This window comes from Onychomys torridus, chromosome 2 (genome assembly GCF_903995425.1).
Source record: "Onychomys torridus chromosome 2, mOncTor1.1, whole genome shotgun sequence".
Taxonomy (NCBI): domain Eukaryota; kingdom Metazoa; phylum Chordata; class Mammalia; order Rodentia; family Cricetidae; genus Onychomys; species Onychomys torridus.
This window is the reverse complement of record NC_050444.1, coordinates 66,743,501-66,768,076: the sequence shown is the minus strand read 5'-3', so window position 1 is coordinate 66,768,076 and position 24,576 is coordinate 66,743,501. Positions and strand designations below refer to the sequence as shown.

General features: G+C 44.7%; 1 protein-coding gene across 2 annotated transcripts in view; it reads right to left on the bottom strand.

Annotated features, from left to right (window-relative positions):
• Positions 1 to 3,586: 3,586 nt before the first annotated feature.
• The window catches only part of Tdrd7 (tudor domain containing 7), a 62,542-nt gene continuing 41,552 nt past the window's right edge, over positions 3,587 to 24,576 (bottom strand). For both annotated transcript variants that reach the window (XM_036179359.1, XM_036179360.1), the window contains exons 11-17: positions 23,399 to 23,533; positions 21,369 to 21,455; positions 18,934 to 19,068; positions 16,301 to 16,411; positions 13,865 to 14,367; positions 10,069 to 10,229; positions 3,587 to 4,051 (exon numbers count right to left, since the gene is read on the bottom strand). In XM_036179359.1, the coding sequence (XP_036035252.1) occupies positions 3,831 to 4,051; positions 10,069 to 10,229; positions 13,865 to 14,367; positions 16,301 to 16,411; positions 18,934 to 19,068; positions 21,369 to 21,455; positions 23,399 to 23,533 (1,353 nt within the window). In that variant the 3' untranslated portion in view covers positions 3,587 to 3,830. The remainder of the gene's footprint in view (positions 4,052 to 10,068; positions 10,230 to 13,864; positions 14,368 to 16,300; positions 16,412 to 18,933; positions 19,069 to 21,368; positions 21,456 to 23,398; positions 23,534 to 24,576) is intronic.

The following is a 24,576-nucleotide window of genomic DNA, read 5'->3' as shown; positions in this document are numbered from 1 at the left end:
ATTTTTACAGTAAGAACACCTGTTCAAGCCAACCACCAGCCTGTCTCTCCACCCACCCCTCCCTCCTAAGATGCTTGCTTCCTGGACCCTCCCAGGAATCATGCCTTTCCTGCCAGGTTGGTGACTGTCACTCAACGCTGAGGTTAATTTTGTGATGCATTGTTTTATTTTCACTGTTCAATTTATAGGTTTCATACTGAGTGAATTACCATATTAACATAACAAATATGGTATTTCCATATGAATACATCCTATTTTAAAAGGTCACTATTAATGAAAATTTGGGATATTACAGTGTGGCTGCAATCATTTTCAGTGTCCTGTACAGGTGCACACATGGCTGTGGGAAGTTCAGGGTCAGAGTGCCCATGCTCAGCTCTAGGAAAGATGAGCTCTGGGCCCAATGCTATCTGCAAGTTTAACAAGAACTGCTACATAGTAGCCACTCAGGTAGAGAGTAAAGGCAACCACTGAGATTGTGATCTGCACTGCCCCATGTCCACATGTGCGGACAGATTTTCATTTATTGGCCAGTTAGACTTTTTTTTTTTTAATGAAATGTTTGTTCAATCTCTTTTCCACTTTTACTGAACATTTTCAATATATCAACATATGTATCAACACAGTACGGTTGCATATGCCACGTCTATAATATACAACAGTGTATATTCTTCCTCCTGCCCTCCCGCCTCTTCTGAGGATGCTGTCCTTGTGCTCTGCCAGCTGTGTCCTGCTTAGGGACTCTCATGGTAAGGATGTTCTGTGTTACTTCCTACCTCAGCCTCTCACACTCGGGTCCTAACCCATCTGGAACTGACTCTGGACTTCAGCAGTACAGGGCAGGGGCCAAATGCATGCATGTGTCAAGCTACCTCACATCACATTAATTTTATCACTGCACCAACAAATGTAATTGCTTTAGGAATAGAAGTATTTCTCATGTTAATGAAACAGAAGAGTCTTCCTTTGGCTGCATACAATTCAAGGATTTGTGCCCTTTCTGTTGTCAGAAAGAGATCACCATAAGAAACATTAACATTGCCTTAATTCACTTAAACATTTATGTTTTGGAAAAATTTATTTAATTGTAAGTAATTACTCTAACCATTGGGATAAACATTCTTAAATCTTGCTATTTTGGAAGAATTTTTAATTTCATCATCAATTGTTTTGGTTATTGTATTTTGGAAGAAATTTTTTGTTTGTTTGTTTTTTTTTGTTTTTTGTTTTTTGTTTTGGTTTTTTGAGACAGGGTTTCTCTGTGTAGCTTTGCGCCTTTCCTGGAACTCACTCTGTAGACCAGGCTGGCCTTGAACTCACAGAGATCCACCTGCCTCTGCCTCCCGAGTGCTGGGATTAAAGGTGTGTGCCACCACCGCCCAGTGGAAGAATTTTTATTTCATGATCAATTGTTTTAGTATTTAGCCTAATTATTCATGACAATTTTAAATACACTTTTTTTCCCCTTAAAACTAGAATACGTTTTACATGTTTAAGATGAAAACCCTTTGAAAACCTGGCCTTTTCTTTTTCCTATTATTGTTTTCCCTAGATTTTCTCAAATAAAAACAAATGACTGTAAGACAGTGTGGGTTTCTCCCAAAGCCCACTCACTTCACCTTTCCAATGGCCTAAGAGCACCTTCCCAGCAATCTACTAGCTCAAAAGCAACTGTCATCCTCCGCTCACACTGGGTAAGGGGCACCGTCCTGTCATCCTCCGCTCACACTGGGTAAGGGGCACCGTCCTGTCATCCTCCGCTCACACTGGGTAAGGGGCACCGTCCTGTCATCCTCCGCTCACACTGGGTAAGGGCACCGTCCTTTGGCTTGCTCTCCGGCCTGCTGTCCTATGCTGTCTATCCTAATACTCTCATTGACAATGTCAAGATGTCTTCAGTGTGCTTTATTCCAGTGCTCTGCCCTTCGTCTGGGACTTCTCCACCTCATCTTACCCACAGCTAACACTTACCATTTGCCCACCAATTAGCCAGCACATGCTGAACTGTCCACAGTGTCATTTTGTCTATGTGAGGGACACAGGAAGTGATTACACAACAGTTAAAAAGCTAATGTGGTGCAGGCAGTGATGTCACATGGCTGCCAGCAATCAGCAAAGGTGGGAGTGTGGACTGCAGACATATTGTCAGGTAGTCCAATTCAAGGCTCATCTGCTCATGGGCAGCAGCTGTTAACTATCCACAGTGTGCTCCTTGATAAATAGAGGACTAGAATTTGTCCCAAGGGACAGTCATACTTGAGATGGCTGGGACAGACAACTGGCTAGCTGTCTACTGTCAGGTGCAATGAGATAGGGCATCGGGAGAGGCATGCTCAAACAACACTGGTGTAATCCCCAATACCTTGGAAGCAGGAGGATCTCAAGTTTGAAGTTAGCCTGAACTATGTAGCAAGAACTTTGAGACAAAAACAAGAATCAAACTCAAACCAAGAATGAGGTACAGTGGAGTAGAGGGGCACCAGGGAAGGTTTCATGGTCAGCCCAGAGGTGAGAAAGGGCACTAACAAGAAAACCGGAGTGCAGAACGGATCACAGGCCTAGAGAGTGGAGCAGGCAGTTTAGAGGGAACTGAATCTTGTTTGAAATGTCAGCAGTCTTGGATGAAGTGGGCCCAGGCTCCAGATAAAGGCCCATGTGGCTGGACATGGGCGTGGAAGATAGGGCTAGGAGAGAGATTACAGAAAGCCTGAGTACTAGCTCTGGACTCTGGACAATGAGAAGCCACACAAGATATGGGGAGAGGACTGGCAAGAAGGTGAATCAGGTAAAGGGATTTGTTGCCAAACTAATGACCTGATTTTAATCCCTGAGCATGATGGAAGGATCACGAACCAACTCCCAGAAGTTGTCTGAGATTTCATGTGTGTTGAAATATGCATGCAGGCACACACATATGTAAATGGTTTTTTTTGTTGTTGTTTTTGTTTTTTGTTTTTTTTTGTTTTTTTAAGATTTGGCAAGGAGTGCACTGCTGTGCTGGCTGCTCCTATATCACTACTGAAATACCAAACACTTGGGGTAGTCTTCTGCTTTAGGGTCACTTGCTTTAGGACCCATCACTACACCAGAGTGGACCAGAGTTAAGTCATTACATTCTCCATTCATTGAAGTAGACCCCAACACTGTAACGCAGACATCAGTGGCAATGGATGCTGCCACCTTAGGATCAGAACAGCAATTGCAGGGTAGCCAGCTATGCTGGTTAGTGTGCCACCTTGACACACTAATGTCATCTGAAAAGAAGGGGCCTCATTGAGAAAATGTTTCTATCAGACCAGCCTGTAGGCAGGTCTACAGAGCATTTTCTTGATTAATGACTTATGTGGGAGGGCCCAGCCCACTGTGGTCAGGGACACCCCTGGGTCTGTAGTCCTGGGAGGTCTAAGCAAGCCACGGGGCACAAGTCAGGAAGCGCACTTCTCCATGGCCTCTGCTTCAGTTCCTGCTTGAGTTCCTTCCTTGGCCTTCCCTGATGACGGGCTGTAATCTGTGAGCCAAAGAAACTCTTTCTCACTAGATGTGGTCATGGTGTTTACCACAGTAACAGAAAAGCAAAGTAAGACATCAGGTTTCACGTCGCTAAACCTTTATTCTAATATATTAATAATTCAAGTGCAATTTCCTTTGAAAAGTCAACCGTGTTAAACAAAGCTTGTCAACATCTTCCACCAAACAAAGAGTCTTCTTTTCAGTCCTCCACAACACTCGGAGCCATGTAGTAGAGATAAGGTGTTTTGAGAACCTACTACACATGCTGTGTTACTGCTGAGAGAACAATCTGCATTAGCTGGTGAGGTCTCAAGCAGTGATTAATTCACTTTCGAAAGCTCCACCAGATACTGCGACATAAAGTCATGAATCCAGGTGTCAGTGTCTGGCAGCGATGTATCTACTAGATAGACCACTACTTTCCGGTCCCAGGGGTTAGTGTGTTCAATGACTGTCTGCACCAATGCCACCAGGGGTTTCTTCTCCACGTGATTTCGGAACACCATCGAAGCCTCCTCCGACCACTGGCTGCACTTTACTCCTAGGAGAAAGACAGGGAGCGAGGGGGCAGTGAGTGGCCACTCTGGCCTTTCCCTGAGCCAACAGGAAGGAGAACTCTTTAATCCGTTCCAAAGCAGTTTACGTGTTCCAGGTTAGACCTGTTTATGCCAGAACAGCTGACGAACATTCCCTGGCTTACATCTTTTCTCTCCTGAACGGAGTCACTTTACCTGCAGACAGATCCTTTGAGATGCCCATGCTGTTTATCAAGGGACGTAGTGATGACCACTCCCATGCCCTACACCTGAACTGTAAACTGTTAAAACTGAGATAGCCAGAGGGGATGGCATAGGTCCATACTGATGACATTTTTCTTAATGGTTTCCCCACCACAGTGGGTTAAAAGTAAGTTAACAGAAAAGATTGGCAGGATGATCTGTGTACATTTTCTTTTGCAACATAGAGTCATAAAAAGAGCACAATGTTTCATCTGAGCCCACAGATTCAAGAGCTGCTCAGCTCTTACACAGGCCCCTCCTGCCTACAGCCATCCTGCTCCCTCAAGGGGGCTCTGGAGAGGCAGTAAAGCTTATAGTCCAGGGTCACAGGTTCACCCCAGACTCATGGTGGGACCTGGTTATGGGACGATAGACACCCTCAGTCCCAAACACCTCACACTACACCACTGAGGGCCTGTTCAGAATGCCTTTTACCCAGGCGTCGGGTTCACTTCCACCAAAACAATCGATATTAAAGGCCAAGGCTCCTGTCTGAGGAGACTGAACAACCCTCAGAATCAGTCAGTATGGCAGGAATGCTGGAGAGCCCAGAGCAGGAATTTAAAGAAGTGTGAGTGGCAAGTGAGGGCTTCAGTGGAGGAGACAGGCTACATTTAACAACAGAGGATGCTGCTGAGGTACTGTGAAATGGGGAAGTGCTTGTTTAGCATGCCTGGGGCCCACCCGGGTCTATCCTCAGCACCAAAAGGAGAAAATGCATGATTTAAGTGGAAATATGGAAGACCAGAAATGCTGGGAACAAGAAAGAAAACAGTAAAAGAGAAAAGAACTCACTGCTGAGCTCAGTGGCAGGCCCCATGGGGCCAAGGAAAGCATCTCCAATCTCAAGGGTGTACAGCAGAAGGAGACCCACAACAGAACAGCTAAGAACCGGACAACTAGGAAGGAGTGAGGGTGAGTGTGGTGGGAGCCAGGGGAAGGAAGACGGGGCCAGAAGGTGTGAAGCTGAGTGTGGTGGGAACCAGGGGAAGGAAGACGGGGCCAGAAGGTGTGAAGCTGAGTGTGGTGGGAACCAGGGGAAGGAAGATGGGGCCAGAAGGTGTGAAGCTGAGTGTGGTGGGAACCAGGGGAAGGAAGACGGGGCCAGAAGGTGTGAAGCTGAGTGTGGTGGGAACCAGGGGAAGGAAGACGGGGCCAGAAGGTGTGAAGCTGAGTGTGGTGGGAACCAGGGGAAGGAAGACGGGGCCAGAAGGTGTGGAGGTGAGTGTGGTGGGAACCAGGGGAAGGAAGACGGGGCCAGAAGGTGTGGAGGTGGGTGTGGTGGGAACCAGGGGAAGGAAGACAGGGCCAGAAGCAGCTCCTGGGAAGTAGTGACTGACAACCTCCAATCGGGGTCCAAACACCACTGCACAAACAGCAAAAGTGGTGAGAAGCACTAGCACTGAAGTGTTTGATTGTACAAACAGCATACATAAACAAACAAAACAAATGGCTGCAGTAACCATGGGGAAGAGAAAGAAACTATTGTGCTACAGGATTACTTTGTTTTATAAAGTTTATAAGGTATTAGCATTGACTGTGAAGGAGAATAGCCCTACTTAAAATTAGCCTTGAAGGCTGGGAGACAGCTCAGTTGGTAAAGGACCTACCACACGTGAACGAGAACCTGAGTTTGAACTCCCAGCACTGATTTGAAAGCCAGGTGTGGTGGTGATGGGGAGATGGACAGGTGGGCAGACCCTTGGAGCTTGCTGGTTAACTACCTAGCATAATTACTCAGCTCCAGGTTCAGTGAGAGCTCATCTTAAAAAACAAGGTAGAGGGTGACTGAGGAAGACACCTGACATTGTCTTCTGGTTGACACATGCAATCTGCATGCCTGCACAAGTGATTATTAAGGGCTGGGGAGGTAGGTCAGTTGGTAAATTATTTGCCATGCCAGCACAAATTTGATCCCCAAAACGCATGTAAAAAAAATTCTGGGTCTGGTGGCTTCATCTTTGTAACCCCAGCATTGAGACAGAGACAGGCAGATCCTGAGGGTTCCTGGCCAGATAGCCCAGCACACTCAGCAAGTTTCAAGCCAGTGAGAAACCATGTCTCTAAAAAACAAAAGCCAGATGGCTTCTGAGGAACAGTACCCAATGCTGTGTCCTCTGACCTCCACATAACAGTCACACACACATGCAGATATGCCTGCATGTACATGGGTACTCATACATACAATGTCATTATTAATATAGCTAGATTAATGGCCACCACATTTATTAGTTTTCTGTTTGTTGTTCTTGTTCATCATTCTTATTTTTGTGTTTCACACTCATCTGTCTGTCTCTCTTGTCTGTCTGTCTGTCTGTCTGTATGTACTTTGAGACAGTGTTGCCCATAACCCATGCTGGCCTCAAAGTCATTATGTAGCCCAGGCTGACCTTGAACTCCTGATATTCCTGTCTTCAAATCCCCAGTGCTGGGATTGCAAGTGCATACCACTATGCCTAGCTGATTTCTGTGTTTTAGTTAAACATTTTATATGAGTCCATATTCTTGCCTTAACACATCAATCATATTTTCTTTTCTTAAAACTGCTTTTAGTCTTGGAAGGTGGCTTAGTGGATAAAACATGTCCATGCAAGCCTGAGGACCAGAGTTCAGCTCCTAGAACTCACATGGAAGTCTGGTGTGCTTGAATGCCCACCTGTGGTCCCAGCACTTCAGAAACAGAGACACCGAATCCTGGGAAGCTGGACTAATCAAATCAGTGGACTCTAGGTTCCGTGAGAGACTCTGCCTTGGTAAACAGGACGTAGAATGACAGAGGAAGACAATTTATGTGAACTTTGGCCTCTGTGTTTATATACACATGCATGTTTGTGCATCTATACACACATGAAAAGGGGAGAACCCTGTTAGTGGTTGCCCTAGGGTTTGCCACGTATATTTACAGCTAATTCATGTGTGTGTGTGTGTGTGTGTGTGTGTGTGTGTGTGTGTGTTGAGATAGGATCTCATTTGTAGCTCAGGCTACCCTAGAACTCACTGTGTAGCTGAGGATAACCTTGAATTTCTTTAATCCTTTTTCCTTTACCTCCCAAGTGCAAGGATTACAGGTATATGCCCACATGCCAGCTTCAGCTCCTGTGTGTGTACATATGTGTGTGTGTGCACTTCAAACATCACTGGCCTAAACACATGAATTAAAAGAGATTATCAGAATGGATAAAAAAACAAGACCTGGTTATATGCATGTAACAGAGCTCACTTGAAAGACACACATATCACAGGTACTGGGGTGGAGACAGTTATGCCATGATGACAATAATCACACAGGGACATTCATTTGAGAAAGAGCAGGCCTCAATGAGAGAAAAGTTACAGGGATGGAGAACCAGGATACAAGGGCAAAGGCTCCTTTTCCAGAAAGAATCAATGGTCTTCAATGTGGACATACCCGACTCACACCACTGACACACTTCAGGAAAAACTGGCTGGAGCTGTGGGAAGAAACAGATGAGCCCACCATTGCTGCTGAGACTCTACAGTCCCTGCAAGAACAGACGCCTGCTCTGGGGAGGTGGTTCAGTGGGCAACACACAAGCACGAGGATTTGAGTTCAATCCCAGGCACTCAGGAAAAATCCCTCACATGATGATGCATGTCAGTGATTCCAGTGGTGGAGGGAGAGACAGGAGGACCCTGGGGCTTGCTGACGAGTCAATCTAGCCAGTCAGTGAAAAGACCTTGTCTCTAGACACCAAGTCCAGAGCAAAACAGGAGGAGCTGACATTGACTTCTGTTGTCTACATGAGCACCAACAAGTATGGGCACCAGCACCTGTTCTACCTGTAAACATACCACACATATACATGCATATGCACACACACTCCACACACATGCACCTCCACATATCACACACCTGGACACATTCCTCTCCACATATGCATATCTACCACACAGTCCCCCTCCCCTCATGTACACCACAGGCACACAACACACACACACACACACACACACACACACACACACACACACACACGGCACATAGCTCCAGGATACACTGAACTCAACACTATAAATCTACTGGATTTAAGTGACATCTACAGGAAACGTCATCCAGTAACAGCAAATTATAATTCTTCTCAAGCTTTCATGAAGTCATATTCTGGGACATCAAACACACCAGAACAATTCAAAACAACAGAAACCACAACAGAGTTACACTGGAGATCAACAGAGAGCTAGCAAGAAAATCCCACAACACCAAGAAAGAATAACACAACTCTAATTAATATACAGGCCAAGAAGAAACTCCTAAAGAGATTTAAAAATATTTTGAGCTAAATGAAAATGAAAACTCAAAATAAAAATATTTGGAGCTAAGTGAAACCAAAGGTGTGGTGTGCGGCAAGAGCTGTGCTTCTGGAGGCATTTACAGCACCATGGCTGACTCCAGAAAGCCCTCGGAGGCCGCTAGAGGCCCCCCTGGCAGCAGGGACATGAGGTGCTCACCCCTCAGAGAATCCTCCCGGCAGTGAGATGACATATTTGACAAAATGTGCTACTAGCTAAACTTGGGCATTCGAAGTGGAAATGAAGAAATAGTAACATTAAATCTAAGGAAACCAACTATAATTCCCAGTCCAAAGCAGACTAACTAGTGACCATGCCACATACAAAGTGCTGCTTTTTCCTTATGGTCAATCACCACGGGAAGCTGCTCTGAATCCTAGCAGAAAGGCAGAGAGAATGGCAAGTGGTTCACAACGAGACACTGCCCAGCTTCCCACTGGAGGCTGGGCAACCAGCCAGGATTCATACATGCCCTTTTCTGCACCACTTTCTCTGACTGTCCCTGTTGTTTGGGGTAGGCCAGGCCAAGGCCTCAGGCAGCAGTGAAAGGATTAAGTAGAACAGGGTGGCTGCAAGGCCAAATACCCCAGCACAGAGAGCAGGGGAAGCAGGAGAGAGCGAGCCCAGGGGAGCACAGGTGTCTTGCTGGCCTCCACACCCTCTGTTCAAACTAAGGGGTCCCAGCAGCTGATTACGGGGGTCACATCTCAACTGCTTCTCAAAAGAGCAAAGGGAGACCTCATTAGATGACACTACAAGGCAGTGTCACTGGAGAGCTAATAGCTAAGCATGTCAAATGTCAATACACGGTGAAGTTACAAGTTTGTAAGCTGTGCTGTGATGCAAGCAGCAAACTCACTGCCCTTACGTTTTGTTGACTGTGTAATGTTCCACTGTGTGTACCTATAGTTTATACAGTAACTTTGGCATAAAAACAATTAGTTATTTAGGTTGAAAGTTTCCATGGCTTTTTGCTTGTCTTTAGGACTGCTCACAGGGAAATACTGTTTTACTACTGTTTACAGGGAAATACTGACTCAATGGAACACTTTACACCATCAAAATAATTAGCAGAGGCTACGGGTATAGTTCAGTTAGAGACCTGTGCTTAGCATTCACACAAATGAGATCCGGGGTTCACTCTGCAACTCTGGGGGGTTGGGTGACGACTAGCCCATCTAGGACATTATATCCCCCAAATGGGAAAACTGTGAATGAAGAAAGCCAGGATGGCATGCTCCATCTGGCTCAGGATTGCAGCTATAGAAATGTCAGGCACGCAACCAGAGTCAGAAAGCAGAGGGGAGACAGACTGCTGATCATTAAGATGATTCTCATCATGGACAGGATGTTATTAGCATTAGAAAGCCGAAACAACATGCAGTAGGCTAACTAGTGATCCTGCACTTGCTAAGAACCTAGAAGAAAGAATTTAGACTCCACTGCGGCTGGGCCACACTGCAGAAATTACCTGCAAGTTGAGCGGTGACTGCCTGGAATGGCAGCTTTCGGAACACATCCACTAGGGGCTGCACTTTCCTTATGTTGACCAGCTCATGCTTGCCATAGTCCAGCTCATACACAGACACCAGCCCATTGGTCAGGATTCCTTTCAAAAGCACCCTGTACCACCTAGAAGCACATTGGATTAAAGAGAGAAAACAGAGTCAGCAGCCATTCTGAAGGGAAGCAAGCATTATATGGTACATAGGAAAATCAGCCCTGGACCTCTGGAAGCAACTGTGGCTGCTCTCTTTGGCAGCCACCACTGCCTGCTGTGCCAGTGGCTCCTCTCATACGGTCTGCTCATTCCAGAGCTTTATATCCTCAGCAGGGAAGGCAGAAACTCTTGCAACTGCCAACCATCCTTAGGCTGAAACAGATGCCATGGGGTGGTCAGGACAAGGCAAGGGATCCCTTCATCCTGGGGAGACACACGATGGCCACGTCTGTACATGGTCCATGTCTGCAAGATGGAACAGAAGATGTAGGTAGGATGTGTGGAAGCCAGAAAGTTGCTTGAGTTAAGAACAGAGCAGAGCTGAGAAGACATGGTAGCTTGGAGAGCAAATACTCCAGTGAGGTTAGACCAGGGGATGATGCAGGCCCAGAGGACTTGGGGCTTGGAGAGCCAATAGTCCAGTGAGGCTAGGCTGGGGGATGATGCAGGCCCAGAGGACTTGGTGGCAGGTCGGGGAGGGATTGAAAATTTTGAACAAAGAAATTTTAGGGTATTCCTCCCTTGGGTCCCTCTCATTCTCAGTTCTCTCTTATCCTCAACAAATCTCTGTTTGCTCTGTTTAAAATGAAAACAATCTGGTGCACCGGGGGCTCTCCCAAATGACCTGGGTCTAATTCCCAGCACCCACATGGCAGCTCACTCCTGTCTTTAAGTTCAGTTCCAGGGGAACCAATGCCCTCTCTGGTCTTTGCAGGAACAGATATACATGCAGGTAAAACATGCATACACTTAAATTTTAAACATTTAAAAAAGAAATGGAAAGAAAAATAAATGATTTTAATTATTCCATGTGAAAAATGTTAAAAAACCAAACAACCCCACAGAGTCCAGCTTGCCTCTAAAATAAGGAACCTAAGAAGGGCAGAAGGACATGGAGAAGCACCCCAGTTTGGTCAACATGGATATGTTTTTCTTCGGGGGGGGGCTGTCAGCAGTTAAAATGGTTAAAACAAACCAAAACAGACTTCAAGGTGAACCTATGAAGGACCAGTTTAGTCTATGGTCTCAATTGTAGGAGGAGGGCAGCTCGTCACAGCTCAACGCAAATTATCTATAGATGTCTTAGCAACTGACTGGCCTGCTGGACTTGCCCTCTGGTGGCAGGATCTGGCATTCTCTACAAGTGTATCATCCAGAAGTCTACAGCAGCCCCAAGGAGAAAACACAGCTAGAAGCCTACAATGAGGCCAGTTTGACTGCTCAGGGAAGACAGAAACCTTGGGGCTGACTCAAGGTGCAGAAGGCAAGAATGTGCAAGCCTCACAGACAGCAGGTACACAGAAAGGATTCCTAGTAAGTACCTGGGGTTGGGAAGCCCAGCGCACCTGAATGAGAATCCCCCTGGCCATTGTCCTGTGGTATCATGGCACTCTGCCTGAGCCTCAATTAGTCATGTGTAATATTGTATTTTTTTGGTTGGAAGCATCTAGCTCAACACTTGGCATTACAACAGGCACTTAGCAAGTGACAGGCACCATCTGAAGATAAGCTGAATGAAAACCGCAGAGCAGACTGGAGAGGATGTTTCCTGGTGGAAATGCCAGGCTGCAGACTGCCCATTTGTGTAAGAGACAACAAGGGGTTCAATAAATACATGTGGTTTCCACCAGCAGCGTCATCTTTAAGCTACAGGGACAAGTGACAGTGTGCCGTGTTTCCAGTCTATCGAGCACAGAGCAGTACAAGAGCAGGGCAGAGAGTGGGTGTGTTTCTGCTGAGCTGAACTCAGAAGCCAGGTGCTTACACAAAAGCCTGGTTTGGACCATATTAGTGCAAACATGACCCTCATGTAGAAACACAGATATTGGACCTTTCCCTGAGGGTTAGACTCGGGCTGGGTGAGAAAGGAGAATCTGGGCCTTTAATGTGTTTCCAGGTGCTTCTCATTAAGAGATTTGGAGACCATGACAATTTAAAAACCGTGTCAAATTCCTATGTATTAGTTTATCCAAGGCAGCATAAGGTTCAATAGTCCCAAGTCTTAAGTAAGACAGAAGCTTTAAACACTTAACACTGATTAACTCATGACACTTAGGGAAATCATTAATATACCCTTATTTATAGAATATCTACTATCCCTGAACAATTAGCTGGTTAAAACCCCTAAGTCCCAGGGCAGAGCTGAGCCAGCAGGCACAGCTGGAGGGCAGGTGGAGAGGCAATTCCTTCCCTCAGGCAGGTCTTCCCAACACTAACCATCCCCGCCCCTCCACACCACCACCACCCCCAACATGAGGGTGGTTTTGACTATAAATGCATTATCCTGTAAAGAGTTCTTACTGAGATAGATTTATACAAACTGAGTCAACCCCATTCATGCTTAGTGTTGTAATTTAAAAAGTGACATAATAAAAAATGGCTTTTACAGATGAAAAGCTTTATGACACGGGCTCATGCTTTTCAAAATGAGTACCATTATTCTTTTTCACATTTTAGAGTTAAAATTTTTTTCCTCCCATAAAAATGACATTTTCTATATGTCTATGTTTAATATATTAAGAAAGAAGTATTTTGTATAAAAATTTAGCAGTTTGATCTTTTAAAGTATGAGAGAGGGGAAAGACAGACAGACAGACAGACAGAGATACCTTGGTGTTCAGCATTAAGAAGTTTGCCTCCCCTACGGTGGCTCTTCACTTTCTAGGACCCCATGGCATGAGTGCAGAATGGGGAGCCTGTGCTCCATGGGGCAGACCCAGCACAGCCTGGTGGTTCAGGGGAAGGAGGTATGGATCCAAACAGGACCCCATGAGGACACAGGGGCGGTGAGACAGTGTGCACCATTCCTTAAGAAGGTGCTACAACTAGCAGGAGGCGAGTGACAGCACAGGCCGGGACCTGTGCATCCCTCAACCAGAGCAGGTCTTTCCAAAGACTCTCTGTTAAATAATCGGAGGTGGAAACAGTGTTTTGTTGTTTACAGTAAGACCTATTATTACTTGTACACTCAAGGATCTGGGTGTACAAAACTAAAGAGAATGCTAACTATGCTTTCCCCACAAGACAGATTATCACTCAGCCATGAACAGTTTCTGAGGAATTTCTAGCACAGAATATTAGTTCTGAAAAAGCAAGTACAACTTGACAACAGCATATCAATGGTACAAATGCATAAACAAAACTGGAAAAATTACGGAAGTGGCTAAGCAACTATTATGTCTGGAAAGCTAGTTTTAGTTTATTATGTTTTTTTTCTTCTCTAAGTTTTCCATAATAAACAATTTAAAAAATAAGTCATTAAATGAAAACAAGAATTATTTTCTGAATAAAAACATTTCTCTAATAGGAAAATAGGGTAAACACTTAAGACTTCATGTTATGTATAAAACTCTTAACAGGAAATTTGTTAAAAGTGTTTTATATAATGTTACCATTTTAAACATGAAAAATTCTCACAAGTCCTCAAACCCGTATTTCTCTCAAAATTCTCATTTGTGCAGGCCAAGTCTCCCCGGACACTAAGGCCCCTCGTGCCCATCCTACATATTCTTAGCAGAGGAACAAAGGCTCAGCCGCCGGGACCTACTTATTCTCCACTTTGGCAGCATACACTTGGTCTCTCTCCACCGCTATGTGGCGCTCCTCGCACACACTGTAGTACAGGATCATCTCTTCCATCAACACTTCCAGCTTATGGATCTCCTGCCAAGGCTGGATGACAAAATGGCCAGGGTGACAGGCCACGGGCACATACACATCCATGTGTTCCCCTGACTTTGACAAGTGGACTGGAGGGGGCAGTTCCTCCAAGGAGAAAGAGCTGGTGTGGTCCAGCAGGGACTTTCGGAGGACCTCTGGGTGGCTCTTTCTGAGACCCTCTCCAGGGCTGCTGGGTGCAAGTGAGCTGCTGTTCCTGTTGCCAGGTGAGCTGGCCGCCCCAGACACGGCACTCAGGAACACGTCTTTCTGATGCTTCCACAGGTCTGCATTTGTGATCTGCCGGTTAATGCTGCGATGAGGGTCAGGGAAGTTCTTAGGAGTAAATAAGTACACGTATGCAACCCCCTTGGTTTCATCCACTTTTGTAACCTTTGGAAGACGTAAAAAAGCAATTCAGAAAATCATGTTGACACTAGATTCTGAGAAGCGGTTATAATATTAACCTTAAATATCAAAGCAGAGAATTTTGTAAAACCATTATTTGTGGTAAGATGAACGCCTCTCACAGCCTAATAGGCACTGAGACAAAACATCTATAAAACACCAGCAAATCTTGTGGAAATCGAAACTGAAAAATAACCCTGCAGTGTAAGACATGGCTGCTACCCTGAGGGGGAAGGAGTGGTGTAGGGAAGCATGATTCATCTTTAAATTAATGACATTCCAGAACCCACACAGAACGAGAACAGTATGCTTCCCTGCACCGGCCCCCACCCTGAGCCAGGGTGATGACAAAGGAGCCAACAAGAGCCACCTTTGGGCCAGAGGCCCCCAGGATGGCAATCCCCTGGGACCTCAGGTCCTAATCCTGTGTTGTTCCCAGTCTCCATCTTCCCTTCCCAGCCACACAGAGGAGCCGGGGAGAAGATGAGAAGGACAGTGCCACCAAATGAGAGACCTTCCCACTTCCCACCCGCTCCTTCTGCCAGGGACTGTCCATGTGGGAATACCACGCAGTGGTCATGTGACTGCCCCATGGGTGTCTGAAAGTCTGGGTGACTTGGTGATTCTCATCAGCTCCTCCAGTTTTCTTAAGGGCAAAAATGGGACACTATGTCTATCATCTATCAAAGAGGACACAAAATGGAAGACAGGGACACAGGTAGGAAGACGGTAGCAGCCAACAAGGCAGCAGCCCATCTAGGACAGTTTCCTTTGAAGTGTACTCCCTCAGTGAGATGCATCTCTTTAGTCCATCCTGAAATGTCTACTGAAATACTAACTCATTTTGATATTTATGATACAGGAGTACCATTAAAATTAACTATTAAAAGTACTTTTAAGCTAAGAGTGATGACGAGCTAATTACAACAGCACTTCAGAGCCTAAGGCAAGAGGATTATTGCAAGTTCGAGTTCATCCACGGCTATAAAGCAAGACACTCTCTCAAAAGGAAAAACAAGAAGTATTTTTATTATGTACCCCAAACTTGGTCTTTATGAGTAGGTGAGAAAGCAATACTTACTATCTATCACGTAACAAATGAAGCCCATAAAACAGGCATAATTAAGCCATGTGGAACATGCTCTGCGCATGTTAAACAGCAGCAGCCTGGACTCCACAGGCACAGGGACAGGAGGGTCAGGGCTAGGGAAATGATTTAGATCTCTGGGAAGCTATGACTCGAGGGATTTCAGCTCCAGGTTTACATACAGCAACACTGTCTGCATGGGTTTAAGAGCTGAGAGAGGTGTCTAAGGTTCTTCATCCTAGAAATTCGAGCAACAAGCTAAGCAGCTTCAGAAAAAATGGGCAAACACTGGGATTAGCAGTGGATGAACTGTTCACAATCACCAGGGTTAGCAGTGGATGAACTGTTCACAATCACCAGGGTTAGCAGTGGATGACCTGTTCACAATCACCAGGGTTAGCAGTGGATGACCTGTTCACAATCACCAGGGTTAGCAGTGGATGAACTGTTCACAATCCACTCTACTTTAGGAAAAGATAGTACATTTATATCTTAAAAACATTTATTCAGAGATATGATCACATATCAACTGACTTGATAACAAGTCAATTTAATTCTTTTTCACTTAAGACTGTGGTAGAGAACTAAGTACCTCTGTTACCTTATTAATAATAGGGAAAGGGGAGTTGTAATAATACAGGAGATGGGGGTAACTCTTTAAATAGAAATCAGCCATGAAATATCTTATAGCTACATGTATAATTCATCTCTTGGAAGTAAAAACGTGTCTGGTGTGAAGGTGTCCTTTCACGACAGTGAGGTAAAATTAATCCATGTGAACCCCAAGCTCCAGCTCTTCCCAGATATCCCAGAACCAAGAAGATCACTAACCTTAATGCTACAGTCAGAGCAATTCAAAACAGAATCTCTTAGCCAAAGGACAGCATCTGGTGTCCACATGCCAATGGACTGAGGAAGATCAGCCAAACAGCATTTTATAGCCTGGAAAAAAAAAAAAAAACCAAAACCAAAACACCATCTTAAAATAGGCAGGACAGGTAACATCTCCTTCCCTAAAGCCAGATGCTGCAGCAGGTAATGGCAGTCAGTCCGTGGTCTGTCTGTCTGCTATGCTGTCTATTTATGTCACTACTGGCTTTTTATTTTACTGTTTGAATCCTCCCAGGGGCCAGGGGGCTTATACTAGACCCTGTGTCACCCCACAATCCTCTGGTCTAACATATTCCGGGCTCCGTTTTATGGATGGTGAAAGTCACTAGAGCAGCCTGTGGCAGGTCACAGGCGGAACAGATGGGACATCTGCAACAACCTGGTTTCACAGCAGGAGTCTCAACGGAAGCTTATCTACTTCACCCAGAATCTCCGGAGAGACCCAGGGGTGCTGAGCACTTGTGCTCACCTCCTGAAGGAGGCAGAGACAAGAATTAGAGACAAAATGCCTTAAATCTACAGGCATCCAAATGCATCACTCCCCCAGTGCCTTCTTACTCCTGAGCTCCCTCAGAAGGCCTCAGGAGGGAGACTGACTTCAGGGACTCCCTCCATCACATGTGGGTCTCCAACGAGGGAGGAGATCTTGTGACAGACATGAGAGCCACCCCACACTCCTCCTTAGATTCCTCTTACGCTTAGCACCCACCATGGCCTGGAAAAGCTGCAGGTGACGACCAGGCCATTCAGAGTGGAGGGGGCACTCGGCAGGGCCCGTGGGCAGAGGCAACAGGTAGGCAGACAGCCTAATAGGCTGGTGCACAGCTAAGTACAGGCTCTGCTAGCAGGAAAGACCACAGAATTCCCAGCAGCTCGGCCACCAAAAGAGGGCACTTAAGATAACCAGATTTTCTAAATGATTACAATAGATGCTAGAAATAAGCTCTTTACTGAGAGAAAAATACTATTTTTTAATCTTGGCAATCTATTCACATTTAAAATATCTTAAAAATCAAGAGCTGAATACAACCTTTATGGGTTTGCTTCTGTGACTTAGACCTCTTGGGGAGACAGATGTTAACTAGGGGCTGGGCAAGCTGGCCTTAAGGGACCTATAGTGAGTAGTCATCACACTTATCAAAGAAGGAATCTAGCTGAGATGAGTAGGGAGAAAAAAGGTGTTTAATGTCTGTTACCACAACACGGAAGCGTTAAAAAGGGAGTGGTACATGACTTTCCGAGAAGCAGGGGGAAGCCTGAAGCCCCTCTCTCCAGCCAGGGAGACCTTGTCAATATGATCCAGGCCTTAGGTGGACATGGCCACAAGGAGACAAGAGGAGCAGAGCTGTGTGACAGCAACAGTAGCACTCCCAGGGCTGTGGACTTGCAGTTTTATGGCTGCACTTCAACAGAGTAAAAGAGATTCTGAAACAGGCTTGCACAAGAGCCAAATTCTTCTCTGCAACTGTCTGTGTCGGGAAAGGCAATGGAGACTTGAGAGGAAGGCTACAGCCGCGCTAGTCACAGCAAACCACGCTTTCTACACTGGTCTGCTAGCAAGGGGGACTTCTGGGGAAGTCAAGGGGCATCTGCAGTCCTTTTCTGTTTGTTGTTTCCTGAGACCAGGTCTCAGGGAGTCCAGGAGAACCTTAAACTCACTGTGTAGCCAAGGATGACCTGAACTCTTGACCCTTTTGCCTCTACCTCCCTAGGGCTGGGATTCTAGAAGCATGCCCACCATGCCTGATGCAAATGAATACTTAATAGAACACAATACTCAATTAATCATATTATTTACATAGTAAATATTTATATTTTCACACAGATTATGTATCTATAAATATTTAACAGAATATGCAATAGAATATATAGTCAGTATATTAATATTGTAATAGAATATTAAATATTTAATAGACTATGACCATTAATATTTAAAAGAACAAGTAATTAATTGTATATTATTTATGTGTGATACATTAATTACTTATATATAAATATTTGATAGACTATAATATTTAATTAATAGAATATATATTATATCCCTAGAACAAATCCTCTATTTTCTCTCAAGGCACGCAGTGCTTCTTAACAAACCAACAGGTTTATAGTGATTCACAACCGTCATTTGAATGCTCTGTAAGAGGACAGGCTATGGCTAATGTTATCACTCCCATTTTTCATATGAGAGAAAGTCTTACAGGAAAATGAGTATATGTGAACACATTTCCAAAAGAATGGCAAGCCGAACAACCCCCAGCCCTGGGAATAAACCCTTACATCCACCACCCTGAAAGCTGGCTAGTTAGATGTCAGAACTGGTATGTGATTATTATGTGGCACCTCTACTTGGGTAACAACATAATGAGTCGGTGTTTTTGAAAACAAGCGTTGACTAAACAGTGGTCTATAAATGGACTTCTACTGTAAGATGGTCAGATGTACTTCTGTGAACATCCACACTTTGCAATCTGCTTACAAACTAAGACTGTGCTCATGAGCATGATTAGGACTGGCATGGTTGATCAACAGGCCGGAGGCTCTTCTGCAGAGCTCCAGGCAGAGACTGGTCGTACCTGAGGGGGGATGGCAAGCATTTCCTGCAGGAATCGAGGGGGAATCTCTCTGAGCTCCGATACTTTCACGGATGTTGCATTGCCAGAGTCCAGGAAGTGAACGTCAAGTGCCCGGCTGCTGTGAACATTTGTGATCTGCAATGAGAGGAGCCCTGGCTCACTACTGTCACAGGGGAGGACGCCACATCGCCACCCTCACACCCCATACAGCGCTGCAGGGTCAGGAAACACCCGAACTATGAGTTAATATTCTTAGACTACAGCATGGAGCCTTTCTTCTAAGTCACTCAACAGTCAGAAAACAGTACTGACCAGCAAATCACTGTAAGGCCACCAGTGTCTACGATTTCTCTAATTCTGGAAATATTGCTAATTAGATGATGCTATTTTTAAAATATTAAAATATGTCAGAAAATTCTTATATCCTAATAAAGAACATCAATAATTCAATATGGAATTTTACTTGTAGAGGGAAAATTCTTTGAAACATAACATATTTACAATTTCACTATAAAACAGTCATTTTTAATAATTTCTGCCAACTGAAAAAAATTTCAAGCTCAAAAAGTCAGAGGAATAAAAGAAGGCCCAAATTACTGTTCAGCAATGGGGAACTCCACAGAGCCCAGCAATTCTTGTAGAACTGTCAAGAACAAAGACATCACTTAAACAATTGCTATCAAAGTATTTGTACACACACTAAGAAACACTTTTTCCCCCCAAAATACATAGCAGAAACTTAAATACAAAGACACTCAAATTGAAAGAGAATTTTAAAAATGGCACTACTCTTCAGAGTCATAAAAATGAGACCAACTAACATCATGTCGGAGCGTTTAGAGGAAACATGAAGGTTAACCAATGGAGCATCCAGACTGGATCCCAGGACAGAAAAGGACACGGTGGGACAACGTGAGAAATGAGGGAAAATCCTGCACATCAGTTACTTCTATTAATGCTGATTTCCTGGTTTGGGAACCAGTTACACAAGATGTTAACAGGCTAAGTGGGGCCTCTTTATATTACTCTTGTTAACTCTACAAGAGTCTTGAATTATTTTTTAAATTAAAAACAGATCTGTACATTTACATATTATCACCTCAACAACAGAGCTTTAAGAGCTCAACAATACCATGCTGAGCATGTGACCTGTGACCTGTGGTCACATACCCTACATCTCAGCCTTCTGGGAACAAAGACACATCAAAGCAGTAACCACTCTAGAATTGCGGCTTTCATTTGGCTAGGCAGTCAATCTGTTGAAGCACCGCTTACGTATTTCAGAAAGCAATTAAATGACGTTTCTTGTCCTCTAGGGTTGGTTTCCTGTGATTCTTAGAAATACTGTGCTCAAGAAGGTTCACAGTGGCAACAAAGCTCACGAACACTCACTGGGAGAGTGGTGGGCAGTGGTGGGCTCCTCTTGCTGCATCACACAGCATGGAGATAGACTACTGCAGCACCAGAGCTGAGTCTCACAAAGAGTGAAAGGCATGCTTCAGAGATTAATGCACTGATGCTTACTTACATAAGATTTAAAGAAGTTTATTTAATCAGTGTGTGTGTGTGTGTGTGTGTGTGTGTACACACGTGTGAGAGCACAAATGTGCACATGCATGTAGAGGCCAGAGGTTGGTGAGAATATTCTTCTATTACTCTACACCTTATTTTTTAAACAGGATCTTTCAGTGAATCCACAGCTCACTAATTCAAGTGCATCCATTCAGCAAGGCTGCCCCCCAGGGTTCCTCTGCCTCTGAGCTGGGATTACAGGTACTTGCTGCTGTGCCTGGCTCTTTATGTGGGTGCTGGGTCCTCAGGCTTGTTCAGCAAGCACTTTATTTTATTTATTTATTTTTTCTCAGAGCTGAGGACCGAACCCAGGGCCTTGTGCTTGCTAGGCAAGCGCTCTACCACTGAGCTAAATCCCCAACCCTGCAAGCACTTTATTGACGAAGCCATCTCCCCAGTCCTTTTTCTTTTTTTCTCCCAAGACAGGGTTTCTCTGTGTAACAGCCCTGGCTGTGGCTGTCCTGGATCTTGCTCTGGAGACCAGGCTGGCCTCGAACTCACAGAGATCTGCCTGCCTCTGCCTCCTGAGTGCTGGGATTAAAGGCGTGCACCACCACTGTCCAGTTTACTTTTTTTTTCTTTTTACTATGCATATTCTACATACATATAGTTCTAGTATAGGTATATTCTATTGTATATGTAATACATAGCAAAGCCATGTGTACAGTTATAAATATACTAAAAACAAAGAAATTCAACTGTTGGCTTCCTCAGAGCAGAGGCAGGAGGATGAGAATAGGGCTCAAACCATATGGCAGAAACTGGTGATAAGTGCAAGCATGGTTACTGTAGTATTGAGAAAATCTGTTTGTATATATGAAACACTTAACAATAATCTTCACAAGTCAAGGGGCTGATCTTACCTCTACTCTTAACCATTTTCCTTTGCAGTGGAAGAGGCAGATCTTCCCACAGAAGGGTAGTGAGATGAAGTACTCAGAGGTCATGTGCTATGAAACAGAAAATCAAGAAACAGTCCTTACTCTCGGCAAGTATGGCTGCAGCACTGGAGCAGTGTGGAGGCATGGACTCTTTACCCACAGGCAGGCAGACTTCTCTCCTCCCAGGAGCAGCTGCTGTAGACACAGCAAGCTCACCAGCTGCTACAGACAGACTGACTCTGCCTTCCGCTGTCCCGCTTGCTAGTACCAGCTTCCTCACTCAGCGGGCACACAAACTGACACTTACAGTGTCTACAATGTTGCCAGGGTCAGTGGGGCTCATGTGGGCTCTGGCTCTACTGGTTACACAGGAAGAGGGCTGCTAGGTCTGAGCAGACCAGAGAGCAGATGAAGTCAGGAGGCCGGGTCAGCCATGAGGCCTCTTCTTTCCCCTTCTAACATTTAACTTCATGTTACTGCTTCATTTCTCTTCCATGCAAACCAAGACGTTTCATCACCGCAGACATGTGCCTGTGAGAAGCTAACAAACGTTGGGTTCTCCCCAGCCTCTCTTTGCCCCAGCCTGCATTTGGGCCTTCCCAGGGTTTGCTGTTCTGGTGACTGTTGCTAGTCTCTATGGAAAAGGACTCCCTTGGGTGGCACAGCACCAGGAAATGTCAAGTACTCTACAGCATCCTGGGCTATCAGGACAAATGAATCCTCACAAAGTTAGTCTCTATGGGGGTCTCCTATTTTCCCAAACTCAATCAGAAAATGAAACTTTACATACACACACACGCACTATACATGTATATATAAACATAGATTACATATAATAATGTAATTTATAATATATTTTATGATGATGTATTGCATTTATATAAGTTATATATAGTTTATATATTTTTATTTTTAATTATTTCACTTTAAATTTATATACATGTAATATATTTATAGTTATAAATTTAAATATGTATGAATATAATATAATGTATATATAATAAAATGAATATGACATCTCTAACATAAAGGAGTAAAGCTATGTATCTGATGCCTCCCCTCTAAAGACAACATGAGTAAGAGTTCAAGTTACTCAACACCTATTTCAGACTACACAGTCTATGTACAAAACTAAGTAAGGAATGGAGAAAACTGACAACCGTCTCTACCCCAGTGGTTCTCAACTCATGGGTCATGATCCCCATGGAGGTCACAAACCAGATATTTTCATTACAATTCAAAACTAGCAAAGTTACAGATATGAAGTAGCAACAAATCATTTTATGGTTGGGGTCACCATCACATGAACTGTATTAAAGGGCCACAGCATCAGGAACATTGAGAACCACTGCTCTACCATAAGGCAGGGAGTGTCCAAGTAGCCAAAACATAAAGCTGAACAGAGTAACTTGAGGTGCTAGCCAGCCTTTGTGGTAAAAGAAAAGGGTTCCCTTCCAGGGATGACAGGTCAGGGCTGAAGCAGGAGTTTGGTTATCTGGAAACCACAGCACATCAGAGGTAAGGAAACCCTATTAGTGACTTAAATCCTCTGCACAACCTGACTCAGGATGAAAGGAAGGAGGGAAGGAAAGAGGGAGAGGAGGAGGAGGAAGGGGCTCATACGACTGAACCATAGCACCACACTGATGTCTCTCCTCAGCAGAGAGCTGGAGGGGGATGCCTGACGAGCTGGGTCCTGAGGACAGTCACAGGCAGCTCAGCCACCTGCCCTAAGTAACTAACTACTGCATCGCCGAATGCTTCCTACATGCCAGGCACTGTTCTAGGCAGTGCTGTGACTACCTCCATGGTTATTTCACTGGAACACACTGCTGCACCTTCATCTTACAAAGCAGGAGTGGGAGTTTTTCCCCAAAGCTCTGCAACCTGGGTTTTCTACCCACCACTTTGAAACATGAACCTCTACTTACTAAACAATTATTCACCCCAACACATCCTGAGGCCCTGCTTGTAATCTGAGGCTGATCTTAGGAGGTGGTGCTCCACCATACCTTGCAGTGGAAATAGTCCTCTGTCTTATGCAGAAGGTCATTGAGTTTGTTCAGACCCTTGCAGGGCACCTGACAGTAGAGTGTTCCATCAGAGCAAATGTTAGTCACTTTGACATTGGTATACATGGCATCCACCTGGAAGAAGCAAACAGGGAGACTGAGGACAAATGCTTCCCTTGACCTCTCTAGGCAGTTCCCTGCACAGCCCGTCATGTTACATACTTGTGGTGGTTAACAGTCACTCTCAATGTGACAACTGAGAACCACAATACCTCTGAAGCATGCATGAGGGTGTTTCTAGAAAGGTTAAACTGAGTGAATACCTGGCATCATGTGGGTGGCATCATCCCACGGGCTGGATTCCTTCATTTCTGCTACCTAGCTGCAGAAGTAGGTGACAGGTACCCGCCTGCCCAGAGTCACAGCTCCCCTGCCATGGTGGACCACATCCCCTCACAGCACAGGCCTATAAACCCTTCTTCCTTCCAGTTGCTTCTGTCAGGTATGGTCAGCTCACAAATAATGACACGGAAACATATTGTTGTTTGTTTTTAAATCTCAAAGCATCCATTCCATTACCAGCCTTCTGTGTCTGTTAGGTGTCTGCTGGTGTGATAAACACCATGACTAAAGCAACTTGGGAAGGAAAGGGTGTACTTTACCTTGCAGGATTACAGTCCATCACTGAGAAAAGCCAGGGAAGGAACTCAAGGCAGGAACTGAAGCAGAGGCCATGGAGGAACGCGGCTTACAGGCTTGCTCTTCATGGCTTGCTGTTTTACACACCCAGGGACACCTGCCCACAGGTGGTGCCGCCCACAGTGACCAGGGCTCTGCACAACATCATCAAGCAAGAAAATACCCCTATAGGATAATCTGATGGAGGTGTTCTCTCAATTGAGATTTCCTCTTTCCAAAAGACGCTAGCTTGTACCAAACTGATATAAAATTAGCCTGCACAATGGGCTACTTGAATTTTAGTGATTCTCAAAAACTATAATCAACTTAAAGATTTAATCTTAGCCATTTTGAGAGTCAAATCACAATATATAAAAAAAAAAAAACAACTCATAGTTTATTTGTTAAAAGCCCCTTTCCCTAAATGTTTTTATCAAGGTTTTAAAATGGTAAGTCTGTTCTTTAGCACCCACCCTATTCTTTCAGTTGAATATTCTAAT